The 25,717-nt window shown below is 43.9% G+C and overlaps 1 protein-coding gene across 1 annotated transcript; it reads left to right on the forward strand.

Annotated features, from left to right (window-relative positions):
• The first annotated feature begins 15,653 nt into the window (after positions 1 to 15,653).
• On the forward strand, positions 15,654 to 16,694 carry XCR1 (X-C motif chemokine receptor 1). Its single transcript, XM_070727059.1, has 2 exons — positions 15,654 to 16,209; positions 16,297 to 16,694. The coding sequence occupies exons 1-2, from the start codon at positions 15,654 to 15,656 to the stop codon at positions 16,692 to 16,694; spliced, it is 954 nt and encodes a 317-aa protein (XP_070583160.1).
• Positions 16,695 to 25,717: the final 9,023 nt, after the last annotated feature.

The raw sequence follows: 25,717 nt of genomic DNA on the forward strand, positions 1-25,717 counted from the left end.
AGAGATACAAAGAGGGAGAGATAGAGAGTGATTGAGAGAGAGAGAGACAGAGACAGAGAGAGAGGGGCTGAGGGAGAGAGAGAGAGGGAGAAAGAAAGGAAGAGGGAGAGATGGAAAGAGAGAGAGAGAGAAAGAGGAAGAGAAAAATGAGAAAATGATGGAGGGAAAGAATGAGGGGGAAATGAAACATGAGAGAGAAGGAAAAAAATGGAGAGGGAAGAGAGAAGTGGAGAGGAAGGAGGGAAGGAAGGGAGGAAGGAGAAACGAAGGGAGTTTGTTGATTTAAGTTTAAATTTACTTGTTAATAAACAAGTATAAATTACTTTATTACTTCTTTATTTTAAATATTGTATTTGTTCCCATTTTGTTTTTTTCTTTAAATAAGGTATGTGCAGTGTTCATAGGAATTTGTTCATAGGGTTTTTTAGTACTCCGGCCCTCCAACAGTCTGAGGGACAGTGAACTGGCCCCCTGTGTAAAAAGTTTGGGGACCCCTGCTATAAGGCCTTCTGGAACTAACCATCTAAATGGTACTCTATGTTGATTAAGTTTGGATGACAAAAATTAGTAGGGTCTTCTTTTTCCCCTAATCTGTCTAGGGACTTGTCAATGATTGACAATGATTTCTTTTCCTTTATAAGTAAAAGTATTTTCCCTTGTTATATCGTACACCTCACCCCTTGCTGTTTTTTTTCATAAATTGAACATGTACATCCCTTGGCAGCCTGTTTCTGTGGGCATAGCTGATGTAAACGCGATATATTTCATCAATTTCTTTCAAGACTCTATTTGGTGTTCAGCCTGTAATGCCCACTATTATTTCAGCCATTATTTCTGCAATGTTTTCTTCCTTATTTTCCTGTATGTTTTGAAACCTTAGGAAAAGGGCTGATTTTTCAAGTTCCATATTAATTCAGGCTTCTTCCATATTTTTAATAGCTGTGATCGCATTAGTTTGTTTCCTGTAGTTTTGTTTCCAACTTTTCGCTCTTTTGTTCTGTCTCTTTTATTTTTTGCATATTTTCTGCAAGTGTTTCTTTGATAGACTCGATTTCCCCATCGACTATGCCTACTCTATCCCCTACTCTTTGGATGTCACCCCTCATATTTTCTGTTTCCTGTCAACTTTTCATAATTTCAATCAATTGAGTCCTGCATCCTTACCATTAACTCTTGTAAGGATGTCAATGTTATACAGTGATACCTCATCTTACGAACTTAATTCATTCCATGAGGAGGTTCGTAAGTAGAAAAGTTCGTAAGATGAAACAATGTTTCCCATAGGAATCAATGTAAAAGTGTATAATGCATGCAAATCCATCCAAAAATTCACCCCTTTTGCCTTATTACTACCAGCATTCTGATCCTTGTTTGGGGGGGGGGTGGAGGAGGCGGGGGGAGAAGACAGTGCAGGCTGCCCAGAGGGCACCTCATGGGTGGATTGTCACAGGCGGAAAGCTGGGGCTTCCACCCTCCTTGAATGTTTTCCTGGGTGGTGGCAGGCAAAGGGGAATCCGGGGGAGTCCCTTCAAGGTGCCAAAAGCAGCGGGCTTTAATTCCTCCTACCTTCCATCCCCCGGACCCTTCCTGATGCCTCCCTGCCAACTGCCGAGGAAGAAGAAGAGAGCAGAAGGACCTGCATGAGGAGGAGGGGAGCACAAGGCAGGGTTTATCCCAGCCTTGCTCCTGAAGGCCAGACCGTGAAGCGAGCGTCAAAGTCGCCACGGTCTTTTGGGGAGCGCTCCATCATGGAGGTCTCCAGGTTTTGGCTACTGAAGGCTTCGGCGCACAAAAGGCGAGGATGGGTGCTCCTTTCTGGGGAGAGGGACATGGACTGAACGACCCTCCATTGGAGTTTTTGCCGGTCCATGGTGAGAAACCAGGGCTATGGCAGGAAATGTGTCGCCGCCATGCTCTGGCTTCCCAAGACCGCAGTCCAAAATCCCTTCTGCCTTGGTTGTTTCTTTCCTTGTCGCTGCGAGATTCCCCTGGCAGCAAGCAAGGCTGGATGTCCTGACTCCCGAGGAGCTTGTTTGCCTGTCTTCCCAGTCCTGAAATCGTCTTGCAAGGAAAGGACGCAATGATGTCCCTGCTGGTGAAGTTTGAAGGAGAAAGTCCCTTCTGGACAGGAGGGAGGGCTAGACAATGCCGAGGGATGGAATGCTAAGGTGGCTTGTGTCCCAGTGGGAAAAGGTTCCTTCGGATTTGTTTTTATCGCCGCTGGGATCGCTTCTTCTTCTTAGTGACTTTTTTATTTTCTTTCATTTGGGGACCATTGACACGGTATCAATTATGAAGAAGGCCCTTGTTCTCCTGGGCCTGGACCCGAAGCAGTACGGCTTGCATTTGTTCCAGATTGGCACGGCAACTTTGGCAGCAGTCACCGGGTTCAGAGCGGATGAGGACCGGTCTGTGGGCAGATGCTAGTCCACAGCCTTCCAGTCATACATTTGCTCTCATAGGTGAGTTTAGGGGGGAGGTATGGCAATGGCTGTTTTTTCATACTTCTCTGTTTCCTCCCTTTAGGTGGTGGTGCTGGGGTCAAACCCAGACTCTTGGTCTGCGGTCACAGCATGGTGGTATGGGCTAAAAAGAGAGCCCAGAGGACAGCATCAGGAACACAGTTGGAGTTAGGCCATCGGGTCAAGGTTTAGTGGCTCGGCCGGAGGGACCTACGATGGAACAGGTTGCTCCCATTGCTTTTCAACAGTGGGGCTGTGCTGGGGGTGCCAAATTGGTTGGTGTTACATCTGGGTAGAAATGATCTGGGTGCAATGTTTGGTGTCAACCTGCTGTGGCATGTGATGGCTGACCTTTGGGTCATTGGTGTTCATTGGCCGGACACACATCTGGTGTGGTCCAGTATTATCCCTTAACGAGTCTGGCAACATGCTAACAATCCCAAAGGGGTGAACACGGCCAGAAAGAGAGTAAACAGAGTGGTGAAAAAGTGGGTGTTGCAACTTGGTGGTGGTGTGGCTGACCACCCTGAAACCAGAGCTTCTAAATTAAGTCTTTACAGGGCTGATGGGGTTGACTTGACAGATGAGGGTAACGACCTATTTTTGGCAGACCTCCAGAAGTGCCTGCACACATGCGTGCAGGGGGGGAGCAAGGGGCATAAATTAATAATTTGACCCCCTGCTGTGGCCGGAAGGGGTGGAAAGGGGCATAAGCAGCAACTGTGTGATCTCCTTTAGGGCACTTCTTGGAGGTTGATGGACAGACCCTCACCTGAACTATAGGGCAGGGCTGGGCTGGGCTGGGTGGAGGAAAGGGGTCACCCTTGGGGCTCGCTGGTCAAGGCTTCCCAGAGACTGGGAGCGAGCCATCCCACATGACAGGTGGCATGGCTCGGGGAGGGGGGAGGGGGAAGGAGCCCCCTCCCCTTCACCCAGGCAAGGAGCTTACACTCTAAAGTTGCTTAGAAATGTTTTGATAGGATTCCACCCTGTTCTAGTTTCCACATTCACAGGTCATTAATTAATTAATTAATTAATTAATTAAACACATAAATAAAGTGACCCCTTTACCCACTATCTGTGTCTGCGTGTTACTCTGCCTCTACCACAAGGAATCATTGGCTGCTCACCTCGCCGGCGGCATTTGCGGTGGGGGGGTGGGAGAACAAGGAGGCCACTATTTTGGGGCGGAGCTGGCAATTTCGCATGGGGGATGAGATTGCCCACAAGCCTTAGAAGTGGTGCTCAGGTGCCAGTTTTCTTGTGGGTGGGCTGGGGGAGGGAGGTATATAAATGGCCTCCCCCCAGCAGCACCCCTCTTCCCAGCTGAATCGGCAGAGAAAAAAGAAACCCGACTACCCTCCCTATGTTTCAGTGTGCATATGTTGGGTCGCCTTTGTGGGCTAAGTAGGAATTTTTTGCGGTCAAGGCAAATTGGCATTGCAGTGACCATTTTTTCACCTACTCCACACTGCGCTAGGAAGGGTTGGTTAGGGGGCAATCTTCCACCTAGTTACAGCAGCACACCCTGTAGTCATTTGGGGGCCGGAAGGGGCAGAAAGGGGCATAAGCAGCAACTGTGTGATCTCCTTTAGGGCACCTCTTGGGAGCTGATGGATGGCCCCACACTTGAACTACAGGGCTAGGCCAGCCTGGGTGGAGGAGATAGGTCGCCCTTGGGGCTCGCTGGCTAGGACTTCCCAGAGGCTGGGAGTGAGCTGTCCCACATGCCAGGTGTCATGGCTTGGGGAGGGGGACGGATCTCCCTCCCTTTCGCCCAGGCAAGGAGCTTTTACCCTAAAGTTGCTTAGAAATGTTTTAATAGGGATTCTGCCCTGTTCTAAGTTTTTACCTCAACAGGTCATTAATTCATTAATTAATTAAATACATAAATAAAGTGACCCCTTTTACCCACTATCTGTGTCCGTGTGTCCACCAAAAAACCTTCACCCTTAAGGAAGAGATTATAAGAGATAAGTAAGCACACAATGGAGAAATTGAATTGAAAGAATTGAACTAATTTGCAGTTAGCACTTTTCAGGACAGCACAGCTTACATACAAAGAAAAGCAATTTAGAAAGAGATAGCTTGTTCAAATAATCTCTCTCTGCAAATGAAGAAATTTTAGGAAGAGATAACCAAGAGAAGAAAATACAAAAAATACTAGTTAGGCAATCAAGCATATGTCTTTTATCTCATCCCATTTAAAATGTATGGGAAGCTAGCCTAAGCAAGATAGCAAAAGCAACATACCAAGCTCTGCCATAAATGTATGAAAGCTTGCCTATTATTCAAAACAATCTTGAAAGTAAAACATAATGATATTGTGGCTGCCCTGAAGGATTGTTTTTGTTTTGTTTTGTGTGTGTACACCACCTTTTATAGGCAAGCTTGTGGTACAAAGTTCTAGATAGTTTAGATTTTGCCCTCTTGTCAGTGGTGGATTTGTGACTAATCATATGCCCCATGGCAGTTATTTTGCAATTGTTGTCAGTAAATTGCACCTTTGAGACTATCATGGGGATACATATAGGGAGGATCCCTATGTAATTCACCTTGGCTTCTTAAAGAAAAGGGGGAATATGAAAACACTGATGGAGGAATGCCAATATTCCAAAATTTTGTAGATATTCACTATGGTTAAACATGAGTCCTCAGAGAGGGGCAGCATATAAATCCAATCAATCAATCAATAAATGTTACATATTTTGTTTCCCTGAAAATAAGACATACTCTTATTTTTTGGCGTCTCCAAAATAAGCACCAGGATGTATTTTCAGGGGATGAGACAGTGATGGAAACATTTGGGATGAAGCAGGGAGGTGTCTTTTAAGATAGGCAGTAGGTGGACACATGGACTGAACACCGCAACTTATTTTGTAGGATCTGGAGCTTAGCAAGTAGAAGCGATGTCAGTTGCACCCTTTGCCCTGAAGCAGTTTTCTTTGAAGCCTGGATGGCCGAGCACTGCTCCATCTCTCCAGTTGTTATTACTATTCCCTGCCACCGCCACCTGCCACCTTTTGCTGGTCCAAGCTAAGAAACTTGAGTTTACTTCATGAATCTTGCTCTGTTGCCTTTCTGTCCTTTCCCCCTCCCACCTGTTAAATTGCTCGTCCTCCCTCAGGCTCTAGGCCCAATTTAGCAAGATGAAGCAGACACACCAGGTGGGAAAAGGAGAGTTGGGGGAGGGGTTGGTTCAAGATTGAATTTTGGCCACTGTATTGGAGTTTTCCAATTCCTTTTTTAAAAGTGCAGCAGTGGAGCCCTTCCTCAATGGATTGCCCAGCAGTGAGGAGGGAGAAAGAGAAGGTGGCAACTGCCAGCAAGAGGAAGTATTTTGGAGATGAGAGGAGCTGGGAAGAGAAAAGGCAGCTTGCAAGAGCCAAGTCAGGAGAGCAAAGTAAGTGAGTAAGTGAATATTTGGGCTGCTTTTGATTCCCCCTTGTTCCCATGGCAGCCGGGTAGCACCTGTCTCATTATGTGGGAAATGACCGGAGGGCCTTATTGTCAGGAGTGCTGCCCTTGTTCAGATTTCCCCATCCTTCTGGTGGCCCTTTACTGAACATGGATCCTCCATCAACAAACACCAGCTTCAGCAGCACCACCACCACCACCTGCCCTGAAAATATTTGAAATGTTTCTTGCAAGTTACCCCAAAGAGGTGAGCAAAGTAGGCTCCTTATCCTACATTCTCATTGGGGTTAGTCCTTGATTTATGGCCACAACTGAGCCAAAATTTCCATTGCTAAGCAAGATTTAAGTGAGTTTTGCTCCATTTTGTGATTTTCCTTGTCATCCCTTGTTAAGTGATGTTCAGTAATACTAAACATATAGAGATTGTATCTTGTTGAAACCTTTGAGGTAAGTGGATGGGAGGCGGGGACAGGCATGATGAGTGATGTCAATTTGACCATGCCCGTCCAGTCACATGACCACCCAGCCACGCCTACCCAGAAGGCAACCGGTTATTAAATTATTTGAATCCCACCACTGCATCCACACCCCGACACCTGCCCCAACTCACAGCAGTAGCCCCAGCAGCACAATCCAGCAGGGCTCCATGTGGCTGCCAGTCCACTTCACTTGTTCAAAGGCATAAGAGAGCAGGAAGCTGAGTGACTCTCTGGTGCTGTGGCCAGGAGGTGAAACAGTGGATGGAACTTCTTCACACTCCCCACACTGACTTACCTCAGGGCTCCCGCAGCCAGGCCATTCATGTCCTAACACATGCCTCACCATATAGTGGTGGCTCCAGCAAACCTACCAGCAAGAACCTGCATGGCCTCTGGCCCACTTCTTCTGCTTGCTCATGGTCACAAGGGAGCAGGAGTCTGAGCCAAGGGGGGGTTGCTCTTACCTGAATATCAGTACACTGTGCATGCATCATGATGCTACATACACACGCACATATGCATCCCCTCACAAGATTTTGCTTCCATGCATACACAGGAAGCAAAAAAGCACCAAAATCTTGTGAGGAGACACATGTACAATTGTGATTTTGCCAAATGTTTACTTCTGTGCATGTGCAGAAGCAAAAATTGCCAAAAATCCCACTCGTGCATACGTCCCCTCATGAAATTTTGCTTCCACACATGCACAGGAAGCAAAGTAAAGCAGAAAATTCCCCCCAAAAGATGACCCCACGTGACAGACCAGTGAAGACCACACTGGAGCCGTTGCACACAAATTGTGCCAGCGGGTTGCTACCAGAACGGTGCTCCGGGTGTACCCTATGCTGAGCAATGTCCGGTGCCACAGCCATGAGGTTAGGAGAGGGAAGCTGCCTCAAGTGCCCTACACTGGCTTATATCAGGGTCCCTGCTGGCTATCCATGCCTAACCCTACCCAAATCCTAACACTCCTTCAGGGCAACCACAATGCCAAACCCTAACCCCCACGCCGGGCAACCACAATGTCAAACATTAACAGCTCCCCAGGGAAATCACAATGCTAAAACCTAACTGCCAATAAAGGGCAATCACAATATCAACCCTAACCCCCAACATAGTGCAACCACAATGCTGATATACAACAATTTACATTTATTCAAATACAGTCATGTCATCTTCTGGAACATCATCATAATTCTCCAAATCCTGAATTCCAATCTAAATGTCTTGTGACTCTATTTCTTGTAAAACCATTGGTCCTAATCTCTCATGCCTAGAAATAGAGATCTCCCAATCTAGCCCATGTAGCCTGTTCATAGTTCATTAGCAACACAGGTCAGTTATTTTATCCAATGAATTCTTCATTCAAGTCACAACTTCTTGCAGAGCAGGCTTCATAAAGTTTCCACACTTATTTTTCAATTTTCTTTTCTTTTTCTTTTTTTTTTGGAAAAAGTTTATTAAATATTTACATTAAAATCACACAACTACAATACATATAATACAACACGACGTACACAAAAATTTAAATAGAGAAAAGAAAAAGAGTGAAAAAGGAGAAATAGATGTAAAAGAAATTAAGAAAAAAAGAATAAAGCACTTATCAATTACATTTTTGATATCGTTATTTACATTTGAGCTACTCTAGGAGTAGTAAATTCGATGTGCAGCTTAAGTCTAGTCCTTTTATTACTTTGTTATATATCAGTTACATATATACATTTCCAGTTCTTCATAACATTTTATCACTCATATATCTATCCTTCAATGGTATAATGGCACTGTGGTATCTTAGTATGTGTAGATAGTGTTTAATTTTATTACTTTTAAATTTGGTATTGAGGTTCCTAATTTTAATTTAGATAAGTTAAAATTTTGTTCTAATTTGTTATTTATTTATTTTTTGGCAACCCAGGTATACCACCTGTCCCAGCTTTTATGGAAGTCTTCCATGTCCTTGTCTTGTAACTCGTAGGTCAGCTTTGTCATTTCGACCACCTGGTAAATTTTATTTATCACACTATAGATTGTGGGTGGGAGCTCCTCCTTCCATGATTGGGCATACATGATTCTGGCCGCTGTTGTGATGGTTAGTATTAGATGTCTATCATGTTTTAAGAAGTGTTGTCTGAATATTCCTAATAAAAAGAGTTCTGGTGTTATTTTTATTTCCTTTTTGATAATTTCTTCAATCATATTTTGGATTTTCCCCCAAAATTGTTTGACTACTGGGCATGTCCACCACATATGATAATAAGTGCCTGGTTTTCCCCGGCACTTCCAACAGATGGGGGAGAGTTTTGGGTACATTTTAGACAGATGGGCTGGGGGAAGGTGCCATCTGTAGAACATCTTATATATGTTCTCCTTGTATGGGATTGAAAGTGTTATTTTATAATTATTTACCCAAATTTTTTCCCATTCTGGTAAATTTATCATATACCCGAAATTTTGCCCCCAAGCTATCATGTTACCTTTTACTTCCTCCTCAGCAAGTTCTTGGTAAAGCAAATATTTGTATATTTTAGAGATTTGTTTATCATCTGTGCCCAGTAGAATTTTATCAAATGTGCCAATTTTTTGGAATCCTTGCCTTTCCCTGTCCTCTTTATATTTAGATCTAATTTGGTAGTATTGGATCCAGTCCAATTTGATTCCTTTGTCCTGGAGGTCCGATTTGGAAATTAGTATGTCATTTTCATTTAATAATTGGTCATAAGTTATCTTATTCTTTAAAATCATTGTTTTGGGATATGTTATGGCCTCATTCGGTGAGAGCCATCTTGGTGTTTGCAGGTATTGGGACTTTTGCACTGATTGCCACGTTTCTATTAGGCTTTTTCTCATAAAATGCTGTTTAAAATGTGTGAGTAATTTACCCTTTTTCCCAATTAAGTATGAGTGCCAACCAAATTCCAGGTTATAGCCTTCCAAGGCTAGTATTCTTTTGTCCCTTAAGGTGATCCATTCTCTTATCCAATTCAATGATGCAGCTTTGTAGTATAGCTTCCAATCCAGCACTCCCATCCCTCCTCTGCTCCTGTTGTCCTGTAGGTGTTTGTATTTTAGTCTGGCTTTTTTTTTGCTCCAGATAAATTGATGGGTGAACTTCTTTAATGAATCAAAAAATTTCCTGGGTAATTTTATTGGTATTGTCTGGTAGAGAAAGAGAATCTTAGGGAGTATATTCATTTTTATCACTGCGATTTTTCCAAGAAATGAGAGTTGGAGATTGGCCTACTTATCCAAATTTGTTTTTGTCGTTTGCAGAATTTTTTCATAATTGTCTTTGTATATGGTACTACATTTGGCTGTGAGAACTAGATATCTTACCTTTGGAGCAGTTTGGATTTCCAGTTCATTTTCTAGTTCTAGTCTTTGATTTAAAGTCATATTTTTAACTATTATCTTAGTCTTATTTTTATTTATTTTTAACCCTGCCACTGCTCCAAAGTTATCTATTTCTTTTAATAAGTGTTTGCCCGATACCAGTGGGTCTTCCAGAATGAGTACCATATCATCTGCATAAGCTTGTAATTTGTATTCTTCGTTTTTAGTTTTTAATCCTTTTATTTTCGAATTGTTTCTTATCTTAATCAGCAGTGCTTCTAATGCTGTTATAAAAATCAGTGGTGCCAATGGGCATCCTTGCCTTACACCTTTTCTAATTTGTATTTCCTCGGTCATTTCTTTATTAATTATTATTTTGGCTTTTTGCTGAGTATATATTGTATTAATTAAACCCACTAATTGATCTCCAAAGTTCATTTTTTGTAACTGCAGTGTGAAATATCTCCAATTAATTTTATCGAACACTTTTTCCGCGTCCACAAAGACCAATGCAGCTTGTCTTCCAATCTGTACATCGTAATATTCAGTTACATTCAGTATTGTTCTAGTATTATTTTTGATTTGTCTGTATGGAAGAAAACCGCTTTGGTCGGTGTGGATAAGTTGATTTAAGATTGGTTTTAATCTTTCAGAGATAATTGCCGCTAAAATTTTGTAGTCAGTATTGAGGAGGGTAATTGGCCTGTAGTTTTGGATTAGGGATTTCTCAGATTCACTTTTAGGAATTAAAGTAATGTATGCGTGCTTCCAGGACTCTGGTATTTTCCCGCCCAATAAGATGTCATTAAATAATTCTAACATGAATGTCTCTAATATTCTTTGTAGAGTCTTGTATAACTCAAAAGGTATCCCATCCGGTCCGGGGGATTTGTTGTTTTTTTGTTTGCCAAGAATTTGCCTGAGTTCAGTTATCGTAATTTTTTCATTTAATTTTGTTTTTTGGTCTTCAGTAACTTTTGGTAGTTCTATTTGTCCTAAATAGTCATTAATTTTACTCTCCTCTACCTGTTTTTGGTCATATAGGTTGGAAAAGAATTGTTCAACTATAATTTTTTTTTGTGATTCCTTTGTTTGTCTTTCCCCCTGTGAGTCGATTAAACCTTCGATATATCTATCTGATTGTTGAGAGGCTAGCTTCCACGCTAGCCATCTCCCAGGTTTGTTGGCATTTTCGAAAAAGTTTTGTTTTTGGCTCCTAATTTTTTGTGCCAATTCCTCCTGGTTATGTAAATTCACCTTGTGTTTTATCAGATTCAGTTCTTTTAGTATTTTTTGATCTGATGGGTTTTTATGGAGTTCTTCTTCTAAGGTGGTAATTTTTTAAAACAATTTTTGCATTTCACTTTTCTTTTGCTTATTTTTACCCGTTAAGTATGATATCGATAAGCCTCTGATATAGGCCTTCGTAGTGTCCCATAGGTTGGCTTTATTTGTTTCGCCATTATCGTTTATTTCTAGGAAATATTTTAATTCCCTTTCCATCTTTAGTGTATAATCCTTTTCCTTAATAATGAATTGATTTAATGATCACCTTTTCCTAGTAGATCTTTCCTGCTCCGTCCATTTTAGCCAAATTGGATTATGATCCGCCCAGGTATTAGGGAGGATCTCTGATTCTATAATATTTTGAGTAAATTCTTGGTTAGCCCAGGCCATGTCTATTCTTGACCACGACTTATGTGGGTATGAAAAGTATGTATAGTATCTCTTATTTGGGTGGAAGGATCTCCACGTGTCTTTCAATAGGAATTCTTCTACCATTTGTTTGAAAGTATGTGGAAGAATTTTTCTAACTTTTTTCTTATTATTACTTTTGTAATCTTTTTTTCTATCCGCTATCGAGTTGTAATCTCCGACTATTACAAATTTTTTTGAGTCAATATCTAATAAAATTTTGTGTATTTTAGCATAGAATTCAGCCTGTTTTATATTTGGCGCTTATATTGAGATTATTACTGTGGGGGGTGTTCCCTTTGTTTATTTGTATTGCCAAGATTCTTCCTTCTTCATCAGAATATAGTAATTTGGGATTTAATCGTGGTTTAACATAAATTACAGTTCTGCGTTTCTTAACTGGGGCTAGAGAAGCAAAAAGTTTCCCTAGTTTTGGACATTCTAAGACTGAGTGCTGATCTTTCTTGATGTGTACTTCCTGGAGACAGGTTATATCTGGGTTGCTTTTAGTTAATTTGTGCCATATTTTATTCCTTTTCTTTGAAGCATTTATACCATTGATGTTTATGGATATTAGTGATAGTTCTTCATCTATAGTTGTTTCCTTAGTTCCGCTCTTTACCTCCTGCTCTGGACCTTGTAGTTGCCCCTTCTTTGCCATTGATTGGTCGTTTGTATCTGATCTCAGGTTCTTGTATATTCTCATCCGATATCGATTCCTCTCTACTCTCCACCTCCTTTCTCCCTCTTCCCCCTAATTCCTGTGATTCAATTATCTTAATATTTTGATCTAAAAAGTTTTGAGCCTCTTCAATTGTGTTAATCCTGTGTTTTTTCCCTAAGAGGGTGACTAGAAGGCCTTCGGGGATAAGCCACCTAAAGGAGATTTTATGTCGGTGTAGTTTAGATGTCAAAATTTGATATTGTCTTCTCTTTTCTCTAATTCGCCTGGGGATTTGCTTTAGAACTATTACCTCCTTTCCTTTATGTATTATCGGGTCATCTTTGGCCAAGTGGTATATCTCATCCCTCACTGTTTTTTTAACAAACCTAACATGGACTTCTCGAGGTAATTTATTCCTGTGGGCGTAACCAGTGTACACACGATATATTTCGTCTATTTCCTTCAGTACCCTTCTAGCTGTTGAACCCGTTACACCCGCTATTATCTCCGCCATTGTTTCTGCTATGTTTTCTTCCTTAGTTTCTGGTATGTTTTGAAATCTTAAGAAAAAAGAGGCTTTTTCAAGCTCCATATTTAATAAGGCCTCTTCCATGTTTTTGATGGCTGACATTGTATTTTCTTCTGTTTCCTGCAATTTAGCTTCCAACTTTTCATTTTTCTGCTCTATCTCCTGTATCTTTTGTGCGTTCTCAGAAAGTGCGCTTTGAATAAGCTCAATTTTCCCGTCGATCTTACCTACTCTGTCTTCCACTCTCTGTATATCTTTTTGAATTTCCCCTCTTACATTCTCTATATTCCCCGCCAATTTTTCACAATTTTGGTCCAAGGATTCTTGCATTTTTAATATTAGCTCTTGCAGTGATGCAAGTGTAGTTGCTGAAGACTGGGAAGCCATAGCTGTCACACTTTCTGCCCCTTTAGAACTCTGGGGGGTTGTAGGTTGGGGTGTTACAGGTTTATTACCACCTTTGAATTGGGAGGTATTTGCTAAAGGCCTTGACATTTTAAATAAGCTTAATACCCACAGTATCACAGGTTGTACTATCAATTTGCCCACCAGGTAATTGGGCAGTCAGATAATCAAATAGTCAGTTAATCAATTTCTATAATTATTCAATATGATTAATAAAAATAGCTGAACAATTGAATTTGTTAATTAATTAATTGGTTGATTTAAATTAATTGGTTGATTTAAATAACAATCAATATCTATTCAGTCTAATCAATTCATCAAAAGTTATACAGTTGTCAATTGACTTAAATTTATAAAATCTTTATAAAATCTTCATAACAATAATTTATTTCCAAAAATGCTTTAATATTTTTAATTAAATAGTACTCTGGTATTTGACTTTATGTTCTTAGTTAATTAGCGAGTATTAATTAAATCTTAAACAAACCTTTACACATGAGATTCAAAACTTATATCCAATCTATCTAATATCAATATTCCTAAATATATAAATATATAAATATATAAATATGTAAGTATGTAAATATCAGAATCTTATATTATATTATTATTACTATATTATATTACTAAAGTATAGGAGAGAGTAAGAAAAGGTTGAAGTAAAGAGCTAAGGTATATTAGAAAAGGATTATAAAATTTATAATTATATTGGGAACAAGATATTTTAGGACAATTTTAGATAATTTCTTTTTCTTCTGTCTTCTATCTTCCGTCTTCAATATTTATTTATTTATTTCCTTAATCAAGTATTAGTCAACTGTTTGGTAGAGGGGCGGCATACAAATCCAAATAATTAATAAATAAATAAATAAATAAATAGTCAATTATTTAGAAAGTCTAAGAGTATTATAATAGGAAGAGATGAATTAAATCCAATATAGGTAATCAATAATCAGGAGTATAATAGAAAATCTTCAAAGTTTATGATATAGTCAGAGACAGAGAGAATCAAAAATATGTATCAAACTTTTGGCCCGCTTGTACCCTCTTATACTTATGGTTCCAAAAGCTGTTCAATTATTTTCAACGAATCAAATATTTCAAACTTGTATATGCTGAGTTACCCTTGCATCAGCACCGGCTTCCAGTTCACAGAGTTCGTTTTGAGGGACTCCAATAGCCAAGTATCGCTCCTTCTCGCAACTTTCCAAAACTTCCACAAACTTTCACCAACCTCCACAAACCACCATTCACTTTCACTTAGAATCCACTTTGCTCCTGCTGCCGACCCAAACAGATGTTATCCTCTCCAACACAAAAAGCCGGGTACAGGGGAAAGTTCCAACCAGGTTCCACCATCGACACTAATCCACCCAATGCGATCCCCCAACCTCTCTTCCTCACTCGGTAATGGCCGCCGCCTTATGATCTTGCTGAGTCACCGAGTTGGTTCTTTTATTCGCAGCAAGGAAGTACGCTCACCACCGCTTGCCACCATTCAGTAAAGACCCTTCTCACTCTCACCAACCATCATACCATCCAATGCGATACTCAAATTTCTCGATACTCGATCTATGTTAGTTGCTCTTCTGGCTTCCTACAGGATGTTGGGCAGCCACGTCTCCGGATCGGCACAGGCCGATCTCTTCAGCCCCGGGCCCGGGCGTTTCTCCGCTCCCCCCGCGGGTTGCCTTACCGCTATGGGTGCGCGGAGAGTTCCCCTAAAAGTTGCTCGTCCCTCCAGGCTGCAATTGCCTCAAATGGCGGACCTAAGAGCTGAAACGCGGAGATCGATCTCGAGAGCCCTCGAAGACTGCTCCGCCACGACGTGACGTCAAACCGGATTTTCAATGTAGTCATTGATTTCCTTGTGGAAATGGTCCTTAAATGGTTTGTCTATTGCACTATCAAGAATTTGGAGATGTACAGTCATTCCTGCAGAAATCATTATTTGATCCATGAGTGACACTCTGGTGCTGTGGCCAGAAGGTGAGGCAGGGGTGTAGTTTCCCCAAATACCCCACAACAACTTACCTCAGGGTCCCTGCAGCCAGGCCATCCATACCTCACAGTGGTGGCTCCTTCAGCCTCATCCAGCAAGACCTTGTATGGCCTTCTTCTGCTTGTTCATGGCCGCAAGGGAGCAAGCTGAACAATGCGCCAGTGCTTGCAGCCATGAGGTGAGGTGGGGCCAGCTGCCTCACATGTCCCACACTGACTTATTCCAGGAGCAAGAGCTCCATTGTGGTCACAAGTGAGTAGAAGTGGGCCAGCTACCACATGGGTACCGGTACTGCTACCACAAGGCAGTTGTTCAGGCGTGAATGGAGGGGGGTTCCCTGAGATAAGCTGGTGTGCTTGTGGGCAGTTCCACCCACTGTTTCCTCATCTTATGTCAGCAGTGGAATGGGAGGCCATCCAGTTTTGGGGGTATTTGGGGAGCAGGGCTTATATTAGGCACTTACCCAAATATCATGCTATAGTTTATTTTCAGGACAGATCTTATTTTCAGGGAAACACAGAATTAGCAATTCAAAGATGAGTGGATAGCAGGTGATTGAATAATTTCCTTCTTCTTTTCTTTGTTCTGCTATTACTAATACTTTTTAGCTTGTTTGTTTCAGAAACAATCCTCACAGTTGCAGAAGTGAGAAAACTTGCAACAAATCCAAATGACTAACCTAACAGATGATAATGAATGGACCTCAAATTCAACATTTTATTATTATATCCCAATAGAAACAAATTATTGTAACATGGACGAGACCTCCGGATTCAGTGCTATATTTACTTGCATCCTTTATTCTCTGATCTTTTTCTTCAGCTTGGTAGGAAATAGCCTCGTCTTGTGGATCGTGATGAAATATGAAAACCTCAAATCTTTAACAAACCTTTTTATCCTGAATCTTTGCATCACTGACTTGACCTTCTCATGCACTTTGCCTTTCTGGATTGTATATCATTATTATGGATGGATATTTGGTGATTTTCTCTGCAAGGCAGTAAGTGCTATATTTTCTATCAGCTATTATGGTGGTATCATCTTTCTCACTATCATGACTATTCTGCGGTACCTGGCTGTGGTTGATCCCTTATCAACCATGAGAACACAGACGAAAAAATGTAGCATTCTGGTGAGCATGATCATTTGGAGCAGCAGCATAATGGTGGCAGTACCTGAGATCATTTTTGTTGAAGTCATAATTGATAATCATGGCAAACAACACTGTGAGTACGAAGAATCATTCATCTGGAAAATGATAGAGATGAGCCTGCAAGTAACATTTTTCCTCCTGTCTTTTCTTGTTATAGTAGCTTGTTACATTGGGATGCTTAAAATTTTGCTTAGATCACGGTCTCAAAGAAAGTATAGAACTGTAAGACTCATATTTGCTATTGTGGCGGTCTTTTTCCTGAGTTGGGCTCCTTACAATGTATTTAACTTTGTGTATATTTTGTCTATTCAGCATGTCATCAAGACAGAATGTCAAACTCGCAATCATATCTTTTTTGCTTTTGATATCAGTCGCAAAATAGCCTATTGTCACTGTTGCATCAACCCAGTCCTGTACGTCTTTGTTGGAGTGAAATTCAAAAGGCACCTAAAACTCCTGTTCAAGCAATTGTTCCCTTGTCATGACAGAATCTCTTCCTGCAGCCCAAGAATGTATTCATCTCATTTCGGACCATATGATGATGCATCCATATACTGAAGCAAAGATTCCTGGACTGGAGGAGAAGCAAAGTAGGGCAACCAATATGAGAAGTTAACCAGAATAATTGACCAGCTCTTCAGATATGCAAAGTGCATCTAGTCTTCCTGCTTGTTTTCACTGGAGTTGTCTGTCTTTCTAAAAAGAAAAAGAAATCCCCTCCCTCCAAATAGACTATCATTTTTTTGTTGATTCAACCTTTTTCTCAGATTACAAATGAAATGTAATACCAATAAATATTTGTGTTTTTAAGATAGTGTAATGGTGTTTTAATCTTTCCAATATTATAATGATTTACAAATCAATATACTGTTAACTTAACCTGCCAACATTATTTGAAATGTATGTTGAATGAGAAAAATTACAACTGTCCAAAGGCATGAACTGCCTTTTCACCTTAATGGATTTAGGGAAAGCATGATGACATAAAAATGGAAACACTGAATATATACAAGATAAATGGAAGATAATAAATAGAACTCGCATCTTCCAATTCCATTAAAATTCAGTGAGATAAAAAGATTTATTTCCAGATGAGAATTTTTCCTTAAAGCTACTTAAAATAAAATCTGATAAAGTCACAAATATATGACACTGCATGACTGAAATGTGCAATTTACTGATTTTTAATAAGCAGGTCAACCTGAAAGCATTATAATATTTTAAAATCATTATAGTTCTAAAAGTCCTCAGTGATCCTATGTACATGACCAATGGTCATTGACCATTCTTGAATCCTTAACAATTATATATTTTAAATTATGCTTTTTATTATGAATCTCAAAATTTATAATCATTTTATATTTATTTCTGTCATTAATCATTTCTGTCATTATGATTTTTGAAATAATTTCTTTGTTGTATTATCAATAAATGAAATGCTGATTTACTCATGTACCTAATAAAGTTATTCATAAACTTGGAACTAATTGGTATGATTTTAAAGACTTCCAAATAGCTATTTTGGCAAAAGTATTTCCTCTTGTCATAATTACTGACAATAGCATTCCAACCTAAGTAAGAATGTAGAATTGTATTTTATACTTCAACACCTAAATAGCAAAACAGTTTATTCTGGGAAGAAGTGAAATTCACAAAAATTAAAGGTATATTTCAGTCAGGCTTATTGAAAAACAAAGCACATTAGAAAGTGTAATGTGATTATTTTATTCCATCTTGCTATAGTTAAAATATTTCTGTATATAATAATATGCACACACATTATCCAAGGAAAGAATTTTGCATCCTGTTTTCATATTTGCTAGTTTTCTTTGGTTAAATCTATGTGACACTTCACTTTCTGCTATACTGCATATTATATGTCTTAGAATTATAGTTCATCAATATCTGAAAGGCCACATGTTTCCCAGTCTTTGATTAACTGTACCCGTATCACTACCCTCAAAGGATCGATGGAATCTGGGTTCTCCTGACCCTCTTGGCATGGCTGCCAGTCTACATTGGTCTCTTGCTCAGGCACCTCTACTGGCCTGGGTCATTTAGTGTTGTGGTGATCAGTTTCCTCTCAGAAGGCAGGTCTCCTGGAGGGATGATGGCCAGTCTTTTCCCAGCAGGTGGGTCAAGTGATAAGATGGTATTCATATGATTGGTTGGCCCTTCTTCCTCCCTTTCTCCTTCCTTCTCCTTCTTTCTCGCTTGAATTGCCTGCTGGGCTCTCCTTCCACTGCCTCTGCTCCTTTGTGGATTCCTCTGCTTGTCCCACAGAAGCGTCGCCTATTCTATCCCCCTTCTCTTCCTCAGACTTGCCCACAGAAGCATCTCCTATCCTCCTTATTGCCTATCTCACTTTCTCCAGGCTTCCATTTCCCCCTTAAGTGTCTTTTCCTATTCTTCTTTTCCCCAGGCATCCCTTCCTATCCTTACCTTCCAGCATTCCCCCAGAAAAATGCCTCCTTTCTCCTCTTTCACTCCCTCTGTCTCCTCCTCTACCCACCAAAGCCTCCTTCATTTATTTGCTCCCCCCCGATCCCGCTACATACATATTTCATGGCAAATGTTGTTAGTTGTTTCAGTGGCTGGTTAAGCACATCTCATAAAAAGAAATCTGAATTTCCAGGATTTACAAGCAATACTGAACTTTCAACCCCAAATCTACAAATCATAACAGTGAAGTTTGCACAGCACTAAGGCAAAGACAAATAACTTTATTATGAGGTTAATGTATGAACTCAGCTAGTGTACAGAAATGGTGAGCTAATCAAGGATCAAGAGATACAGTGGTACCTCATTTTACGAACTTAATTGGTTTGTAAGAAGAAAAGTTTGTAAGATGAAACAATGTTTCCCATAGGAATCAATGTAAAAGCGAATGATGCATGCAATCCCAAAACTCACCCCTTTTGCCTCATTACTGCCAGCATTCAGATCCTTGTTCGGGGGTGGGTGGAGGGGGGAGATAGCGCAAACTGCTCAGAGGTAGCCCCATGGGTGGATTGACATGCATGGGAAGCTGCCTGACAGCTTGTCAGCCGGCGGGGCTTCCACCCTACTTGAAAATGTTTTTGGTAGCAGCGGCAGGCAGAGGAGAATCACAGCCATGGCAAAGACTGGTGCTTTGGCCTCAGACAAGGCTCCCTGGCTCGCACTCCGTGCCTGGCACCAACTTCCTCCTGGGAAGTCTCTTCAAGGTGCCCAAAGCAGCTGACTTTAACCCCCCACTCCCCCAGCAGGTTCGAGAATTGTTTTTAGTGGAAGGAGCAGTGGAAGGAGAAATGGAAGCAAGGAGGAGAGTGCCCTCCTCCTCCTATTGATCCCATTCCCACTCCCCACAGAACAAATAAGAGACCAAAAAAAGTGAAAAGGCTTCTTGATCAGCGAGCGCAGCTGCTGGGGGTGAGGGCACACGTGAGCAGGCGGGGAGAAGAAGGAGTCGTGGGAGGCTGCGGTTTGAGTTAGGGCTCCTTCAGGTTTCTGAATTGGACTGTTGAATCATTGTCCTTATCCTTAAAAGCCAGGTAGCCTGTCCAGGTCTGGCTGGGCCACCCAGACGTTTAAAAGAGAAGTGATTCAAAATGCTAGGGCAGGAGGAGGGCTGCCATTTGGGACAGAGAGGGAGAGAGAAAGAGCCAAGGACCTTAACTCGTGAGCAAGCAAGTGGAGGGAGGAAGCCTTGGTGGAGCTAAAAGATTTTGCTGGGTCCTTGGAAAGGAAGGACTCATCTGCAAACTAGCCTTGCCTGTTTCCCGGACAGTAAAAATGCCGGGTAGCCTGCAAAATGCAACACCCATGCCAGGGGGGAGGAGAGAGGGGGGGAAGCTCCCTCCCTCTCCGGCCTTTGGTAGTGGAGCCAAGCGCTTATGGCAGTCACTGCCTTGAGCCACCTGCGGGGCACTGTGGGCAGGCAGCAGCTCTGGAGGCACAGTCGCCTAAGGACTCCATGGGCACCGCTCTCTTCTGGCTGCTGCAGCCGAAGTGACCATGGGGGAGGGGGAGGGGCAGGGTGAATTGCATGCTCTCTCCCTGAAGGGAAACTAATGGCAGCTGTGCGAATGGGCAGCCCGGGATCAAGGCCCGTTCTGGGAGGGTGTGTGCCTCCTTTCCTCTCTGAACTGCCCCCAAATGGCAGGTGCTAGTCCAAGGGCCGAATCCTCCAAGCGACTGATAAGTGCTCCAAAAAGGTCCAGCAGCAGTCGGGGAAGCCCTGGAAAGCCTCCCAATGCTGATATGTTAGGCAGGGAATCCCCGCCACCCATGCCGTAGCCTCAGCTTGTTGCAGCATCCCTAACTACGAGGAAGCAGGCAGGAAGCTCGGAGATGCTCTGGATGCTTATACATTCGGCAGGGAATCCCCACTGCCCACGTGATGCCGCTGCCCTGTAAGCGACCACGGGGGGGGGGAGGTGAATTGCATGCTCTCTCCTTGAAGGGAAACTGCTCATTTCTGGTTTGGACCAGGGCTGCTGTGGAGGCTCCGGGACAGGGGTCTGTCCCCGAGGTCCCCTCACCCCCCCCCCGAAGGTCACCCCCAGTGATTGGATCAGCCCCAGATGGACCAGTCCTAGAACAGGGTTTTTTCCTGCACCCGAAGAGCCGTTGCCGAGGTTCTGGAGGGAAAGGACCACCCCGTCGCTTTGGAGAGTGGAGAACCGAGCCTCCACCTTAGAGGCATCGACCATTGTAGCCTGACCTCACCAGTGGGAAGCAAAGAAGACAAGAAAAAGAAGAACTAAATTTTGAAAAAAAATTAGTACTGCAGAAAAATGAGACAATAGAAAAGAAGAATCCAAGGTACAAATTTTTCTATATGATAGTTTTTTGAAAAGAAAAAGCGAGACAAACTTTTAAAATAAAATGCAAACTGAAAGTTTGTAAGAAAAAAAAATATCATATCCATACGCCTGAGAGACTCTGTGGCCAGAACTAATTTCTTACTTTCATTTCTTTGAACATTAGAGTTGAATCAAGGATTTGAAGATTTAAATATTACAACCTCACCTCTGAAGAGGCTTCTAGGGGGTGAGAGTGAGAGTATTACAAGGTATTAAAATTCTAAAACTCTTAAATTTGTTGCAAGAAGGAAAATGAAGCCAAAACCCCGGGCTCTTCTTTCTTATGTTCGTAGCAGAAGGATTATGTTTCATGTCCTTATTAGCAAAAAAATAAAAGAATACCCGGCTGGTGCTTCACTCCCCGGCCCATTTTGCTGCAGGGCCAGGGAGACACGGCCCTCAGCGTGCCGCCATCTTGGAAAGGCCGGGATCTCGCGAGATTTCACGAGATCTCAGCCAGCTTTGGACAGGCTTCAGGGCCTCCTTTTCGCCCTGGACGACGAAGCGAACACCCGGTTGGGGTTCGCTTTCCTTCTGGCAGCCATCTTGCGAACAGCCTTGTGGCATCGGCCATTTTAGGCTGCAACTGTTGGAAGCCCGGTTTGGTGTCATGGGGGATGGAAAGCTGGGATCCCTTATTTTAAGGATCCCTTAATTTAAAGGGTCTTCTTCCCAGATGGGAGTCTTCCCTTTGGGGGGGTCTTTTCTCCTCATTTCCCCCCATTTTGGGCTCTTTTTGACTATGTTTGCGGGGGGGGGGTGAGGCCTTATAGGCCTGGTTAGGGCCTGTTATCCAGTGTCGGGAGCCTTCCCCTTGGGATCTTTTCTCCTCATTTTCTCCTCATTTGGCCCGTATTTTGCTGTTGCCGGGGTGTGTGTGTGTGTGTGAGGCCTGGTAGGCCAGGTTAGGGCCTGTTATCGTCAGGCCCCGGGCTCGAGGGGTGGGCTTCCCCTTTGTTTGGGAATAGGCTGCTTGGTATTATTAACTCTCCAGGAAGGATTTCCTTTGAGCAATTCCCAAGCAGCAAGTTTTTTAATTGTTCCCTTCTGAGCTATCCTGTGTCAATGGCTCCCAAAAGGCAGAAGCCTCTACCATTACCCACAGAAACTAGGGCTCAGCCTAGAAGGGCCTTGAGACCCTCTGCTAGGGCCCGGCTGGCTCAAGCTGATGCTCAACCTGGGGTCAGTAGGGCGGGCAGGATGAGGGGTCCTTCTGCACCTGATTCTAATATACCTGCTCATTCCTGGTCCAGGATCATCGAGAGGCTGGATGATTTAGATGCACGCTGGAGATTGGTATATGGGCCGGGCGGCGCCACTCCTTCTGCTCCAGCGGCACTTGGCAGGCCACCAGGTGAACCAGCAGCCCAGACCGTGCAGATGACAGCGACACCTGGCTCACTAGGAGCTGCGTCCTCTTTGATGGCTTCTACCCCTTTGGGGGTAGCTGAGATTGCACCACACCCAACACTTTCACCGCTCCTCCCTCTGACCAATCAGGCCTTTGGGCCACTGGGTTTTGGGAGTGGGGTCAACTTAGGGGGCAATTCAGCCATCACCTGTAGTCAGGTGTGGGCTTCCCCCATTGCTACTGCAGTGGCACAGGTCCCTTCGATGGCTTCGGTGCCATTGACGGGGTCAGGGGAGGCAACAGTAGGAGTTCCCATGGTCTTAGACCCTTTAGCTGCTGTTAGAGCGGTTGCCATTCCATGGGGGTTGCCCTCCACGCCTTTGGGTTTTCACCTTCATCCCACCGTCAGGGAACATATTTGGAAAGGGGAGTATGTAGATCTTTTCTCCCTCCTCAACAGAGAAGTTTCTAAAAAGGAGAAGGAGAATGAGGCTAAGGTAGATAAGCCCAAGAAGGTCAGGGTTAGCAGGTGCTTCAGCTCATGGCTGTATGCATACCTGACCTATGCTTCAGTGGTGATTCAGAGGGAGCACGCTCAGGCTGTAAGTACATTGACTTGATTGCCCGTGCTCATTTTGAGTGCAAGGGCACGGTGTGGCGCCACTACGATGAGGCCTTTAGGATGCGGGTGGCTTTTGAGCGCACGCTCCCTTGGGATGTGGTTGTCCCCGATTTGTGGTTTAACGCAACCCACATGTCCCGGGCTAGGGGAGGCGACCGCACGAATAGCGGTCACTATATGGAGGATGAGCCGGTGGCGTCGCCAGTGGCCCAGGCAGTTGGGGGAGGAGCAGCAAAAGCTGCCCCTCTGTGTCATGAGTTTGCAGCCAAGGGGGCGTGTTTCCATCCCTTCTGCAAATACAGACATGCGTGTGGGAACTGTGGGGGATACCACGCCACCAGCACTTGTACCAATCCTAAAGGGGGTAAGGATAGGAAGGACGGAGGGGACAGGCTAAGCGCCCCCCGCCTGCTGGGGGAAAAGGGGCCCAGCCCAGTTAAGCTGGGAGTGCTGGAGGAGTTGTTGAGGGAGTATCACCCTCGTAGGAGGGCGGCTGCCCTCTTACAGGGTTTTACCGAGGGGTTCAGGATCCCATATGTTGGGCCTAGGAAGGCCTTCATGTCTGACAACCTTAGATCAAGTGTGGGTCATGAAGACATTGGTAGGGCTAAAATTCAGAAGAAGGTGGCCAAGGGCAGGGTACTGGGACCTTTCCCGTGCCCGCCCTCACCAGCTCTTCGGGTCTCCCCCTTGGGGGTGGTTCCCAAGAAGGCCAGTGGTGAATTTAGGTTGATTCACCCCTTGTCCTTCCCGAAGGGAGAATCAGTGAATGACTTCATTCCTGATGAGCTTTGCTCAGTCCGCTATGCATCTTTCGATGCGGCGGTGGCCATGGTTAGGAAGTGTGGGGTGAGAGCCTTTATGGGTAAATGTGACATTAAGTCAGCATTCCGGCTCCTCCCCATACACCCAAACGATTTCGAGCTCCTGGGCTTTCACTTCGAAGGTGGTTTTTATGTAGACAGAGCATTGCCCATGGGCTGCTCTATATCTTGCTCCCTGCTCGAGAGCTTCAGCACCTTCTTGGAATGGGCACTCAGGAGGCGCTCTGGTCTGGGTTCGGTCATTCATTACCTCGATAACTTCCTGTTGGCGGGGCCCGCACATTCAGAACAATGTTTTGCTCTGATGTCGGCCTTTGAAACCCTTTGTGCTTGTTTGGGGGTCCGTTTGGCCCCTGAGAAGACCGAGGGCCCCGCCACCAGGATTACTTTTCTGGGTATTGAATTGGACTCAGAGGAGCAATCTTGTAGATTGCCCCCGGACAAGCTGCTCAAGATTCAGAGCAAACTTGACATGATTTTAGATAGCTGGAGGGTGACCCTTCTTCAGCTTCAGGAACTCGCTGGGCTTCTTAATTTTGCCTGCCGGGTGGTGGCTCCCGGCAGGGCTTTTTCCCGGCAGGTTTACACTGCGATGAAGGGGCTACATTTGCCCCATCATCGTACCCGCCTGAGTGCTGGGGTCAAGGATGACCTGCGCGTATGGTGGGTCATTTTGGCCCACTTCAATGGTCGTTCCTTCTGGAGGCACAAGCTTCTTTTGGAAGCTGAGTTGCAGTTATGTTCGGACGCCGTGAGGACCTGCGGGTTTGGTGTTATCTTAGGCGACCAGTGGTACCATTCTATGTGGCCTCCGGAATGGAGGGCCTCCCCTTGGTCAAGGATTTGACCTTTCTGGAGCTCTTTCTTTAGAGCTGTGGGGAGAGCAATTTAGAGACAAAACCATGCACTTCTGGTGTGACAACTTGGCAGTGGTCCACGTTGTGAATGCCCTGTCATCTAAAAGCGACAGAGTTATGCGACTTGTCCGCCATTTTGTGCACAGGTCATTGTCTCTAAATGCCCTGTTTCTGGTCCGGCATGTTCCCGGGCTAGATAACAGGATTGCTGATGCCTTGTCCCATGGTCAGTTGTCCAAGTTTCAGACGCTGACTCCCTGGGCTCGCGCGTCGCCGGAAGTCTTCCCCGACCACCTGTGAAGCCTGGGTGGGCTCACGAGCAGTGGAGGTCGGAAGCAGACAGGGCCATGGCCCTCTCAGTGGCACCAAGCACCTTGAGGGCATATCAGAACTTGGGAAAGGAGTTTTGGGACTTTAGGCAAGCCAGGGGTTACCCTCACATTTGGCCTTTCCCAGTAGATCACATCATGGAGTTCTGTGTGCTGCTTTGGCAGCGCGGGCTTTGCAGTTTAGAACCGTTAGGTCCAGGTTAGCGGGCTTGGCCTTTCTGTCCAAGGCCAGTGACTTTCCTGATTTTTCCTGCAACTTCCGCATTCAGAAGATGCTTGAAGGTTGGGTTAGGGAGCTGCCTGCGCCCCCATCAGACTGTAGACAGGCGTTAACTGTGCAGCAGCTGTCCCTTATTAATCAAGCTTGGAACAGCCTGTGCGCCTTTCTGTATGAGGCCCGCCTCTTTCAGGCAGCGGCCAGTGTCATGTTTTGGGGCCCTTCGAATAAGTGAGGCTTTAGCCTCCCCCCAGGCTGACAGGTCTCTCCGGGTTTTTTCAGTTTTCCGACGTGCAGTTTAGTGAAAGGGGTGTCTCACTATTGGTGAGGCAATCTAAGACTGACCAGTTACGTAGGGGTGTCAGGATAGAGTTGACGGCCACCACCGATCAGTCTGTGTGCCCAGTGGCAGCCCTTTCTAATTTTGTAATCTCCGGGGGACGGGGCAGGGGTACCTTTTTAAACACCAGGATGGTACCCCGCTGACCCGCTATCAATATTGGGCTTTAGTGACTAGGGCTCTAGTCGGGATTG

This window comes from Erythrolamprus reginae, chromosome Z, assembly GCF_031021105.1.
Source record: "Erythrolamprus reginae isolate rEryReg1 chromosome Z, rEryReg1.hap1, whole genome shotgun sequence".
NCBI classification, from domain to species: Eukaryota; Metazoa; Chordata; class Lepidosauria; order Squamata; family Dipsadidae; genus Erythrolamprus; species Erythrolamprus reginae.